General features: G+C 38.2%; 1 protein-coding gene across 1 annotated transcript; it reads right to left on the bottom strand.

Moving 5' to 3' along the window:
* htr1b (5-hydroxytryptamine (serotonin) receptor 1B) lies at positions 1-3,417 on the bottom strand. The gene has a single exon (XM_027172106.2). The coding sequence runs from the start codon at positions 3,025-3,027 to the stop codon at positions 1,906-1,908; it is 1,122 nt and encodes a 373-aa protein (XP_027027907.1). The 5' UTR covers positions 3,028-3,417; the 3' UTR covers positions 1-1,905.
* Between the last annotated feature and the right edge of the window lie 11,551 nt (positions 3,418-14,968).

Raw genomic sequence — 14,968 nt, 5'->3', positions numbered from 1 at the left:
ATTTATTGACATGATTAACATGAAGACAGCAACAGATACTGATTCTCAGAAGAGGTATACAGTGGTGAACTGTGTTCAAACTAGTGGTGAAGTGTGTAAAAATGCAAGCAATGATGCATCTGTAACATTGCCACCCACACATAGTACCATGATGTCAGTGTCACCAATGTGCTGAAAGTAGACCTCATCCAAATATTATCTGGCCAGTGAAGGTCTTCTTCCACTGGACCATTGTACCAGGATATCCTTTAGAGGCATATATATATATGCCTCTAAAGGATATCCTGGTACAATGGCCACATTGGTCACATCAGCACATCCTTTCACAGGTCAAAGCTCTTGAAGGACTACCCCAATTCCCATAATAAACACAATAATACTTTTTAATTTGGCAAAATCTGGTATATTTGGGAAAGAAAATAGAACTTTAATGACTTATGTATGAGCACATTGCATCTTTTCCACATTTGCACATTTCACCTGGTACTAAGCATTTTGCACATTTTTCACCTGTATGTAAATTGTTCTAATTTCTGTTTCGTAACTACTGTATGTAAATGGTTCTGCAATTTCTGGAGCTCGCTCCCAAGAATTTCACTCACCATGGCACATGTGCTGTGGTGATGTGACAATCAAGATGACTTGACTTGACTTGACTTGACTTAGCTTCTTTAGATTGTTGCTTTCTTCTTGTTCACTTACTGTATACAGTAGCAGAAAGCTTAGTAGTTCCCTTTCATGTCTGATTGTGATACTGAAAGTAGAATTGCTTGCATTATTGCAATGCACTGAGCCTATATATAACAGAAGGCGTCTGAAACATGAGCTCAGCTCTGCAACCTTTTGCCCAATACACATCAAAAAAAGCTTCAAGGAATGGCTTAAATAACAACTATTACATCAAGGATTTTCGGGTCGATTTCCATTTGTGTTTGGCACATCTGCAACTTAACTTAAACTGTGGTGTCATTTGCCAAGTGTGATTTGACAGCCGGATAACTGAATCTATAATAAATAAATGCAGTACTTTATTTATCCAATCCCAAGTTTAATAAATAGAATAAACATTTTTTTTTTCAGAAACAAGGATCTCATTTTCCTTGCATACAATATCAGTGTAATTTCTTAATCGGAATTATGTATGGTTTCCTTCACTGATACATGTATTGTATACAACGTGCATCTTTTCTGGTGTCTTAAGATTGAAGACAATAGTTTTGATATCACATTGTTGAGGACTGTCTGGGATAATATGACTTTTCATTGAATTAAACTGATTTGCTGACATTTTAATTCAATACACACAGGCCAAACTGAATCAACACACATATGACAAACACTGTTTACAGATGGGAAAACAGTTTACTTGAGTTATGAATTCATATTTTTTTCTCACTAAAGGTCGTTAAACATCCTGATGTGAATTCTCTTCTTCACATTGTCTTATTTGCCACTAGACATATTTTATTGAACTGCTCGGATATTTAGCTATTAGACATGTATCAAGCAAGGACACTGGAAAACAAGGATGGATGAAAAGATGGAATAAAATATTACACTGCATTGTAGCTGCACCGATGATTCAGCGGTCAGTGATTTGTTTCATTTCAATATTCGCCGGTTGCTTAGCAGCAATGATATAATGGTTATTTATCAGGATTTTTTAAAAATGCAAAATGACCACAGTGCAACACACACACACACACACACACACACACACACACACACACACACACACACACACACACACACACACAATACTGCTGCATGCTTTGCTGTATACTGTTTGCACAGGATGATGCATAAGTCGGACAAGAAGACGCCTGAGTCTTTGACTATGTAAATGTTGATTTAATCCAGCATCAGTGTTTTTTTCTTTTCTTTTTTTCCGCCTGAATTTGCACATCAGGACACACAACATCGAAAGCTTATGAGCTTTTGGAAAGCCGTTTTAAATTCATCGTTCGCCATTGTGTATATGATGGGATTGATAAGAGAGTTGAGGTAGCCGAGCCAAGTAAAGAAGTCGAATAACTCTGGGTACGCAGGGCATGAAGGGCACAGGGGCACCAGCAGGGTGTAGATAAAGAACGGCAGCCAGCAAACTATATACGCTCCTAATATGATGCCCAGGGTTTTCGTGGCTTTCCTTTCTCTGGCCGCAGAAATCCTCTTTTTCTCCAAAAGCGAGTCGGAAACTGTGATTTTGATCTGGCTGTCGCTGACCACCGAGCCGGCGTCGTCCTGCCGTGCCGAGGTCAAAGACGTCGATCCTGGTGAGTTTGAGACCAGCTGCGCCGAGGTGAGTCGCTTCCCAAACTTTTTGGGCGACTGTCTTAAGATCCGCCGCCTGGCCTCCACGTAGATCCTCCCGTAAAGAGCGATGAGTAAAAATGTAGGGATGTAGAAAGCGCCGAACGTGGAGTAGATGGTGTAAAAGAGGTGATCCGTGTTTACCTCGCAGCTCGTCACTTCTCCAGCTTTCACCTGGCGCCAAAAAAACGGTGGTAAACTGATGGAGATGGCGATCACCCAGGCTGTGGCCACCATGGCTGCTGCGCGACTTGTCGTGCGCCTTTTCGCGTACTCCACCGCGTCCGTGATTGCCCAGTAGCGATCCAAGGCGATTACGCACAGGTGAAGTATAGATGCCGTGCAACAGGTGATGTCCGACGACAGCCAGATGTCGCATACGACTTGGCCAAGCGTCCATGTGTGGCTCACTGTGTAGAGCGCACTCACGGGCATCACCAGCACGGACACAAGGAGGTCGGTGAGAGCCAGGGATGCGATCAGGAAGTTTGCAGGCGTGTGCAGTTTCCTCGATCGGGAAATGGTCGCGATCACGAACGCGTTGGAGAGAGTCGTGGCGAGCGTAATGGCACCGAGAACAGAGCCTACAGTCGCCTGGAAAGCCATACTTGTCTCTTTTGCGGCAGTTTTTGACGCATCCGAAGCATTGGTGGAGACATTCGAGTCCAAGTCATAATTTGTTGGAGGAGGATTGAAGTGCTCCATAGCAGACATTGGCACACGGTCTGGTGCTTTTTATATTTAATTCTCATATCAGCCTGGACCCCGTTTCTGTCCTCATATTGCTTTAATAACAAAACATGCTTGCGTGATGCGTCCAAGGTCGTAAACCATCTCGAAAAAAATGTGGTCAGTCAATTTGTTTCAGAAACATGTTTCTGTAAATGAAAAAATTGAGAAAAAATATATATCATGCAAGTTACTGCAGGTAATTGCAGATATAAACAATAAAATATCCGAAAAGTTTCGCAAACACGACAGAATAGCATCCATGGTCAGTGTTCGTCTTGATCCTGTTTCAAAATGTCATTTCCCCCCCCAGAAGTGTGTGTACTGGTGTCACTAAACCTGTGCGTCCGCGTCCTGCCTCGCCACAGCCGTCTCTGATGGAGAACTTAGAGCTAATGATGACTGTAGACCTCAATGTGGGAGAAGAGGCACTGCTGGGTCTTAGCGTCCTTAAATCTATAGAAGTAAGAGATGCTGATTCTCACTGCACCATTTAATGCTTTACTGCTCCAAAGTAACAATTTCAGCTCATCAGATATTTATTAGAAAGGTTATAAGATAGCAGTTTATACATTTTTATAATCCAGCATTAGATCACAGCATCACAGTGCCATATTTAATAGACTAATTTTGAGGTCATATCTAATAGAACTGTAATTAGAATTGAAGTGAATCTGCAATATTTAATTTCTAATGAAAGAAAAACAGCATTATTTAAAATGTATGGATTTTAGCCCCATAACAGTTACTTCCAGAGGAAATAGCATACTACAAATAATATGCAAGTATGCATGACATCAAAAAGATGGACGATATATAGGAAAAACTACACAAAATAAATACATATGCAGGGAAAACATTTCGGCCAAAACAACCAATTTAAAAAACGTTTATTTTCACCCCTTCAAACACAACGCCCTAAAAGCGAACATTGTGCCATTTGATTTTATCGTTGAAGACAAAGTCCACCACATCAGTACATTCTCGTGCATGTAATATAAATTTTACTACTATTTGTTAAGTCATTTGAAGGGTTATTGGTTTGCAAGCCATATGTTAATTTCAAATAAAAGACAGTCTTAAGACAGACTTCTCACTAAACTGTCAATTTTAATAGTAATAGCACTTTGTCTGGTTTAAAATTCAAAGTTTATTTGTCTTGTGCACAAAATACTAGTGACAATTATACAATTATATTACAGTGTATAATATATTATAATATATTAAAGTGCATAATCTGTTCTAGCTGTAGTCCTGGTTCAGACTAATTGAGCATTAGACCGTTCACAGAGATTTTTTGACATAATACGATTTAGAATAAAATGTGTGCTATTATGTGGACCTACAGGTATGTTCATCAGGTGATCCCTTATCTATTTGTGCATTTCTGCTTTTTCCTTTTAATATTTATAGATACTTTGGAGAATGGAGCATAGAGCATCAGATGGAGTTGCTGCTGCTGATTTAAGGATTTAAAGGTCAGTAAATGAAATACATGTCTGTTGTCATTTGATTTCATATGTTTATCTTCTTTATCAGCAGAAAATCTGTCCATTTATACAGACTTAAAGGCATATTTATTTTGTAATGCAAAAAAAATCAACACTCTCAAAGAATGTCTTATGATTGGAAGCTCAAGCTCAAGTTCAAGCTCAAGCTCAACCTGAATGAGATCCAAAATAATCGTTTATTTTGGATCTCATTCAGGCCCTTCATGTAATCACCCATGTGTGTATTGACTATGATGTTTATTATGATAATTACGATGTCCCCTGTTCCATAGATGAGGAGAACCCCGTGTTGTTTGTGACAACATGCAAAAAGACATTAGGCCCTTACCATAATCTACTTGCCGTAATGAATCAGCTCTAGGTTGTGGTAAAAGCTTGTTCTGTAGATGTGTTAGGAGGTTATAGTGCCCACTGTCACATACTCAAAAGACAACAGTGAATGTTAATTAAGCTTACCATCTGGGCTGAGTGAGCCGATGTCTCCTGAGAATGTCATGCAGGTCAGGGAATAAACTACGCAGTCACCATCCGGCTCTGTCCAGTCGCATACTTTCTACATTCTTTTATATGACATAAATCCCTCCACATAGTTTGTCTGCCAAACACTTTCAGAACTAATTATACTGAAAAGAAAAATCATCATGTACAAAGACCTCATGCACACATTTAGGACGTTTTTCACCAGAGATATGAATAATTGCTCTGTTTATGGCAACTGCAGGGTCACAGAAGTAATAACTCTCATTTAAATACTTATGAATAAGCTGAATAGACATTAACAGTTCAGTGACCCATTGCTAAATTGTGTAGATAATAAAGATAATCTGATTAGCTAAAATAGCACAAACTAAATTTATTTCAAGTACACTGGTTTGTTATTTTAACCTTTAACGTCTGAGGTTTGTCTGTCTATGCAAATATACTTTAACAGGGCTTAAACACAAATTCAAAGGTGAAAGGATCTTGGGACAAGCAGTTTTAAATTAGAAAATATTTGATCAGTTTGTCTTTCTAAATGCTATTGTGTCTGCATGGTAGATGGAACTGAATAATGGCTGAATAGCAAGCTGTCTGCTCTCTGCCTGCCAGGACGATGAATTTTAAAGACCTTCACAGACTGCTGTTTTGCTCTAAAGGAGTGAAAGCAAACGCTTATTATAATAGCCCAAAAATGTACAAATTGGATGTTCAGCAGGAGTTCTGAGCTCTGTGACCATTTAAAGGGCCTTTAGCTGTCTAACCTGAGCACTATTTTTAAGGATTTAATCATGCAGCCATTCTGTGTCAGAGAACCTGTGCATGAATGTGTTTCTGATTCTGAGAAAGAAAACTGCAAGCTTGGATTAACTAGCAGACTTCTGCAGAGAAACACAGCACACATATGACAAAATGCTTAAAAAGCAATATTTGCTTATGGTGTTTTTATGATTTGGTTGCAGATTATTGCAGTGTGCCTCTGCAGCTATTCTGCAGCTATAAGAGTGTAATAATTTTTAATGTTGATTGATAAATTGAAATAGTTTCATCTCAGTGATTCTTGATGTGGGCTTTGAATCATTGCATTTTATTACATTTTATGTATTTAAACACATTATATACAACAATATCAAATATTGTTATTACGTTTCATCAATAACTCAGTCGTTACAGAGAAATCGGATACGACATTTGCATCAAGAATACAGCTCCGTAGTGACGCAGTGACACAATTACCTTTTTGGTGTAAAATCATCACCAGAATTATTGGCACCTGTTTAAACAAATCTAATAAACATTGATTTAAAAAAATCTGCTCAAACAAAGAAAACACATTTCTCTTCTTGCAAAAACAATCATAATGAAAATGCCATTTAAACTCGAAATTATGTGCCAAATTACTGAAAATCATTTCAAAACACAGAACTAGTCTGAGTAAATTAGTGGTTAGTGATGGCCATCTCAATTACAGGATTTGAAGCCAGTTGAAAGCCTGAGTTCATTCACAACCATAAGAATACAGAGTCACTTGAAATTTTGTATATGAAGGAGTGTCCAAGATCTATCTACAAGCCTCCAACAGCGGAATCATGTTATTGTGTCTAGTGGTGGATTCATTAAATATTAATTGTGGTGGTGGCAGTAATTTTAAAAAGAACTATTTGCAGGGAAAATTAACTAGACAAACATTGTTTTCACGCATATTCAAGATGAAAATGTTTATGAAGGGTACAAAAAAAATTCTGAAATAGTTGTACTGTACTTGTCCTTAAATACTGTAGTATTCTATGCCTTAATTAGTCATTTCCTTTCATTAAAATTATACTAAATTCAAACATAGGCATCTCCATAGTAATTTATATGGATTGGCCTTAGAAAGAAATGTTAAACTCTAATGTCTTCAAGTTAATAATAGCAATATTAAAAAAAACATTGAATATAGTTGAACTTTGTTACATAGCCAATTCTAAGTAGTATTTTTCATTGAATTATTTGCTGAAATCATTGCCAAAACAAGTCAAAAGTACAAGAGCAAATATTTAGAATGCACACATACTGTACAGTGGGTATGATGTTCATACTCTGAGTCATGATAAATATTAATAAAAAGGCACATGAGAAACAATCGATTGTCAGGACTCAGCCCAGACTTTGGCCACGTGCTTTTGTTTCTGTGTCACGTGTCTGCCCCGCCCTTGTCTCTTCTTCCACGCCTCTGCACACCTGTTTCTCATGTGTTTAATTGTCATGTGTAGATAACCGTGGCGTCTCGACTATGGCAGCGTGGGTCTGTTTGGGTCTGTTTTTATCCCCGCGTCGCTGACATCAGTGGTACAACGATGTTATATATTTTTGAAAGTGAACATTATTGCCTCGATGGTGTTCCTACAATAGTGCAGAAGAATGTGCAGTCTAATGCAGTGTTATTACAATCAATTCTGTAATTATTCCGAAACCAGTCGGAGGATTCATCCTTGCATCGTCTTCAGTTTGGTCTTCAGGCTGCTGGTTGTGGATGTCAATGATATATGGAAATATAGATATAGTGTCCGCAAACATTCCAAATGACATATAAAAAGCAAAAAGTAGTGTTATGCTGCAGAGAGGCTGTTATAGCACTAACACAACAAATTCATACTGAAAGCTTTGCTTTCTTTACTGTGTTCAGTAATAAAACAACTATAAAGCTTATTTATTGGGCTCATTTTCTGAATTTATTCATACACACACAAAGAAACTGATGCTAATTTGCTGTGAGCAATATTTTTACATTTGACTCAGTAGAGCCCCCTGTCAGTAAAATTGTGATCCATCAACATTTAATCCTCTTATGGCTGAGGTAATGGGAGGAGAGTACTCTCTGTAGAGTGAGCAAAACTCCCAAGAATAAGATAGCGCTAACTGATTTATCCTTGAAATGATCAGATGGAAGTCCGATTTGCTCCTAGCTCTAACATTGTTCAGAGATTGGAATTATATTACAACAGACTAGCTAACCTCCACAGAGCGGCTGCACATGTTCATTCTTGATCTCTTATATTGACAGATTCTCATCATATCTGATAAAGTTGTTTGGAACAGCAGATGATGCCTGAAAGACCTACCGATTCACAGAAACAAGAAACGTTTGGAGATCAGTCACTTCATTAAATATTAAAAACTGTTTTTTTTTCCCAGTAGTCAAGAGTCATAATACTCATGACAATCATGCATGGCATCAGTATTCTTACCATCCAATGTTTTCTAACAGTTTGCTACCTTTTAAAAGGACACTTTTTCATTATAATGCAGTGGTATATTTCATTCCCAGTTAAATTCTGTAGCAGTTTGAGGTCAAGATCTTGCTCCAAGCCCAGAATGTGGAACTGTTTGTGCTCTTTGAACCCCTCACCAGTGTGTAGCTCGAGAGAAAAATCCCATAGCCCCGCAGGCCATTCAGCATATTCCCATGTCCATTCACCTCCTTCTAAACGTCTCTTTCTCTCTCACTGTGCTGCAAGCCAGGCAGAACGGCACAGCACATATAATCTATACTCAGGCTATGTGTCTGGCTGGAACTGCTTGAAGCAAAGTAATGAAAACACTTTACATGAGTCTTGCACTTGTCCTTGTACAGTATATGTCAACTCTGCACTACACTAAGTGCGTTTGTGATAAACAGAGGCATTTATTAAACATTATACATTTATATTATATTTGTTTTCTGACTGCTCTACAGTATATGTTTGTCCTCGTGTGATTGTAACAGCTGACCTAAGGGAAGTGACCTACATAACTTAAGTGTTTCTGTATGGGTTCCATTAGTGCCTCTTGTTCCCTGCTGCTCTTTTTATGAAACTGTGCTGGACAACTATCAGAACTAGATCTCATTACTTTCATCTCAGATGTTTCACTGTATATCAGACAATAAAATGTTTAAATAAGATTATTTTCTTTATTATTCCTACTATTAATAACATCTTTATTTCAGCATTTCTACTACAGATAATTTTGCTCTGTATTCTATAAGCCTCTTTGGACAAAATGGTCTAATAAATGGTTTACATAACTGTACATTTAAAAAAATTCAAATATCAACATACAAATAAGTTTAGAAATGTGTTTATACATCTGAAAAGTGATAATCGAGGTTGATATAGATCAAGTTTCTAATTGGACATGTGAATGTTTTGGCACTTGAGTCAGAGCAGCTGAAAGCAGCTGATTCTAGGTCAGTTGCTCAGGTCCATTCCATCCCCCATGCTAAAATTATCACTTCTGAAAGAGAGGACAGGACATTTTAGATGTGAAAGATGGAGATTGAGAGTCGATAGCACCCTGGGTTTCTGCTTATCTAATTGTGTAAAAGGAGAGATTTTATATCGATCTGTTTGACAGGCCTCATCTTCCATTAATGCTTTGTGTGGAGAACAAATGTTCCAAATGTTTTTTTCTGTATAGTTATCAATACAGAACAGTGTAGATTCATCTTACTGATTTTGCACCAGCATCTCCATCAAAAATGACTGATCATCTTTATCAGTGCTGTCTTAAGGGGTATATATAATTGTTTTGGAGTTGGCAGTGATCATGGAGTCATTAGGAGAGACAATGATCTCCTTCATCTCAGTTTAGGGTTTCCCCCTTCTGTCAGTTTCTCTTCCCCTTCTTTCCCTTAAAAAAATCAATTCTTCTGTTCAGATTTTATGGTGGGTTCATGAGAGAACTGATGGAGTTGTATTACCTTAGAGCTCTTCCTGCTTGCTGTCTTCTGTTCACACACACACACACACACACACACACACACACACACACACACACACACACACACACACACACACACACACACACACACACACACACACACACACACACACACACAGGTGTGCAAAGTAATTTGTATTTATTCATTAGCATCTGCACAGTAGGGAAAATGTACCTCACCTTTTGCAAAAGGTTTATTAATGTATAAAATAATGTTTCTTTATCAGACATTCGAATATCGAATACAGATGTCATCGAATACAGATCCCACTTATTAAATGCTGCCTGAAAATGCTGGATTCCTCGGATTGCAGGTTTTTGTGACTTGATTGTAGAGATAAAGCTTTGTGCTTAAATGAAAGCTTGCCATTTCATCAAAAGAAAATAACATTGTGTACAAACATGTAGTGGCTAATGGTATGCATTGCTGTTTGTGAAATATGGGATGGGTTCATTGATATTCTGAGGACTTTGCCAGGGTGTCTGAACCACATGAAAATCCATCCTGTATGTAATCACATCCACTTACAAAGAAACAAACAAATGAAACATGCCAGAGTGTGCGCGCGCACACACACACACACACACACACACACACACACACACACACACACACACACACACACACACACACACACACACACACACACACACACACACACACACAGAGTTGTTTTGAGTTTTTAGAACCTAGGATTATATACATTAAATATGTGCGTAAGATGTACTCTCTACTGTATGGATGTAATCTCTGATGGTGTCTCTTTTGTTGGTCCTGATCCTTGAGGTCACATCAGTTCAGTCAGCCATTGCATAGGCAGACAGCACATAGAAAAAGAAGAGAGAGATCGAAAGAGAGAGAGTGTCATCAGAGTGACATATTTCAGCAGAGAATGTGCTAAATGTCTAGCTGCTGTGTTGCATCGGCTTCTCAGGGGATCACGGATGAAGGCTTATGACTAGACAGTTTTCAATAGAAATGACAGTGAAGGTTCAGCTGCAGCCTCAGTTTAGCTTATAACAAAAACTTTGTCAATGTCCAAAAATTTATAGACATGATTATATATAGAATAAATAGTTAAACTGAATCATAAACATAGTGAAAACTTTAAGCTTAATAATACAAAGAAATGCTTTCACCATTTCAGTTTCATATAGCTTCATAGCTATTTACACAAAATATGGCTATTTTATTCCAGACAGTTCACACACACACACATACACACACACACACGACACGCACACACACACACACACACGACATGCACACACATACATGCACACGCACGCACACACACACACACACACACACACACACACACACACACACACACACACACACACACACACACACACACACACACGCACGCACACACACACACACACACACACACACACACACACACACACACACACACACACACACACACACACACACATGCTCTCTCTGTTTCACTTTGATTTTTTATTTGTCATTTTCAATACAGAACACACATATTGTGTAAGGGATTAAATGAGTAAATAAATAAATAAATAAATAAATAAATAAATAAATAAATAAATAAATAAATAAATAATGGAATAAACCAACAAATCAATAGCAGAGACATTACAGCAAATGTGAATTTTAAGTGCTTTGGATCTATTTTATTCACTTGGATGAGCACATAATTATTTCACATTACTCACCGGGATAATGTGCTGAGTTAAATGCACTGGTAACGCTTGACATTAAGGTTCCCTCAACGTATATTACTGATGTCCCTTAACAGTGACGGTCCATGAACGTCAGCACCTTTTACTTTTAATTAATATTTTCTTTTTAAAAATAACTAACCACATAGTCTGAACAATAAATACCAGTATCAAACAATTTGTTATTTGTTACATTGATAATAAGTCCATTTGGTGGATAAAAGTTAAAATATTTATAAATCAAATTTTATTTGTCACATACACATACATACAGAGTACGACATGCAGTGAAATGCTTTTTGCATCTGTCCAGTATTCAAACATAAGGAATGCAATTTGGGATAAAAAATATAACCAAAAGGAAGTAGATAAATAAACAAATTATAAGCTATATAAACAAAAACGATATAAATATATAAACTAAATACAAATACTATATGAAAATATAAGTGAAAAGTAATGTATATACATATACATAAATGTGTGTGGATTTAATTATTGTCCTTAAAGTGTCCATGTGCAGTACGGTGTGTATAAAGTGTATAAAGTGGTACTGTGTTGTGCAAGTGTCAGTGCAAAAAAGGTGTGCAGAAAAACAGTGAGAGGGGAGAGGTCCAGTACTAGATCCAGATCCTGGGTGTTTCCTGGTTTAAACTCTGAATGGCTTGCGGGAAGAAGCTTCTCCTCATTCTCTCTGTGTTTGCTTTTAAAGAGCAGAAGCGTTTCCCTGAACGCAAGAAAGAAAAGGTAGTTTGAAGTCCCTTAAGCGTCTCGGATGGTACAGACGCTGCCGGGCCTTCTTCACCAGGGTGTTGATGTGACAGGACCAAGACAGGTCCTGTGTGATGTGAACACCCAGGTACCGGAGTGTGTCCACTCTCTCCACTGGAGTCCCGTTAATGTTTAGCGAATGATATGACCGCTCCTGCTTTGTGCTGAAGTCCACTTTCAACTCCTTAGTCTTGCTGACGTTCAGGAGAAGATTGTTCTCCTGGCACCATCTCTCCAGGTTTTTAGTCTCCTGTAGGTAGGCCTTCACGTCGTTGTTGGAGATCAGGCCCACCACAACAGTTTCATCAGCAAACTTGAAGATGGTGGTGGAGTTGGAAGTGGCCACACAGTCATATGTGTACAATGAGTACAGCAGGGGGCTCAGAACACAACCCTGGGGAACTCCAGTGCTGAGGGTGAGGATGGATGAGGTGTGTTTGCCCACCCGTAGTGTAGTGGTCTGTCAGTCAGGAAGTTGGAGATCCATTGACACAGTGGCAGGCCCAGGACCTCCAACTTAGAGGTGAACGTGGAGGGAATTATGGTGTTAAACGCTGAACTGTAGTCCACAAACAGCATTTTTGCATAATTCCCTTTTCTGCAGTCCAGGTGGCTCATTGTAGTGTGGAGATGATGAGCAATGGCGTCCTCAGTAGAGCGGTTCTGGTGGTACGCGAACTGTAGTGGATCCAGTGTGTCTTTCGAAGCACTTCATCACTACTGAGGTCAGGGCTATAGGGCGGTAATCGTTGAGGCAAGCGTGCTGGGGTTTCATCGGGAAGCTGGGGTTTCTTCGGGAGATATTTATATTTATAAAGGTTATGATGTAGTTTATGCAAATATATCTCTACAATCATATCTCTAACATTATGAGGATTTATTTGTAATCCTGGATGGTACAAACATTGGTGATAAAGCTCTTTAACATTAAAAAAAATAATAATACCATTTGTTTTTATTAAATTTAACTTATAGCTTAATCATATTGGAAGTTATGGTATCTCTGGAAAATTGTCCGTAGTGTGTGATTGCGTGAGTGAATGAGAGTGTGTGTGTCCTGCGATGGGTTGGCACTCCGTCCAGGGTGTATCCTGCCTCGATGCCCGATGATGCCTGACTCCCCGTGACCCGAGGTAGTTCGGATAAGCAGTAGAAAATGAATTAATGAATGAAGTTATGGTGTGTTAATGTGCAGTTAATCAAGTAGTCTAACTGCTATACTAACTGCAGGTGCCAGATATCTCTAAATACTCTCAGTCAGAGCCATTCTGTCATGTATAAGTAAAAAGAATAAACCAGATGAGCCTGACACTGAGAAGCTGTTATTACCTGACTGGCACTTTGCTTGGAGCTAATTATTGTGCAGTAATTGGCCCAGGATTTTTCATTTCTCTGATAACTGTAATTTATTTATTCACGTTTGCTGTAATCTTTATCCGTAGTTAGTTTATGATGCAATTTAATTAACGGTATTTAACCAATCTGTTTATCACAGTGAATTTAATGACACTTAATTCTTAGGATAGACTTTAAAAGATTGAAGATTATATTATTGTCGATATACCGAGTGAGTTCCCTGAAATTAAAGCAGTCCTTACAGTGCAATTCACATAATTTGGTGCAAGCTACAATTTTAAGAATAAAAAAAAACAACAACCCACAATTGCAGTCAAGGCAGTAGTAATAAATGTCAGTTATCGTGAATGATGTACAGGTACAACTCTCACTCACTCCTTTTCTACCGCTTATCCGAACTACCTTGGGTCACGGGGAGCCTGTGCCTACCTCAGGCGTCATTGGGCATCAAGGCAGGATACACCCTGGATGGAGTGCCAACCCATCGCAGGGCACACACACTCTCATTCACTCACACACTCACACACTACGGACAATTTTCCAGAGATGCCAATCAACCTACCATGCATCGAACCGCGACCCTGGAGGTGTGAGGCGAAAGTGCTAAATAACAGGAATTTGTATATAATGAGAGGGTATTAAAGTATAACGGAATGTAAACATGTCAATAATATATAATATAATATAATATAATATAATATAATATAATATAATATAATATAATATAATATAATATAAAGTTCTTTATTTTTTATTTAAAACTTACCTTGATAATGAGAAAGGTGTCTGATCAGCTTTTAATCGGATGTGTCATTTCCTATTACAGGTGGCCTTTGGGTTAGGAAGAGGTCATTTGATTTAATGCACTAGTAGACATGCTGTGTCCTGCCAGGGTGTTGGATCTGCACAATGCAGCAGGAAGCATCACTGTGAATGACAATATACTCTATAAACACTTAGTACTTTTGACCCTTTGTGCTAAATTTGCATTTTTACCACATTACAAAAGAATTAGTTTGCTTTACTTTCTTGATGAAAGTCACACAAAACTTATTCCCTACAATTTTATATGTCGGTTGCTAAATTGATTGCTGTGTTACACTAAATCACAGAATTATTCTAACTCTCATCAACATCCTAAAAACATTTTTATTGTTCTCTGTATAACAACAGTGCTCTGATAGTCATCTAATGTGCTGTCTTAAGCAATTCAGCTAATATAACATTTGCAACATGTCAGTGCCTGTGCTGTAATAAAGCATCAGCGCCTATGAGAATGTTTTTTAATAACCGATGATAAACACATCACACCGTGTGCCTGGTTTGAATAGGTCAGCTACACAAATCAGGGCACTTGCACATAATGGGCCATT

This window comes from Tachysurus fulvidraco, chromosome 12, assembly GCF_022655615.1.
Source record: "Tachysurus fulvidraco isolate hzauxx_2018 chromosome 12, HZAU_PFXX_2.0, whole genome shotgun sequence".
In the NCBI taxonomy this organism is placed as follows: Eukaryota; Metazoa; Chordata; class Actinopteri; order Siluriformes; family Bagridae; genus Tachysurus; species Tachysurus fulvidraco.
This window is presented reverse-complemented; position numbering and strand designations above follow the sequence as displayed.

Bases quoted from the DNA above. Each gene is read 5' to 3' on its own strand.
- htr1b (XM_027172106.2), bottom strand. From the start codon at position 3,027: ATGTCTGCTATGGAGCACTTCAATCCTCCTCCAACAAATTATGACTTG.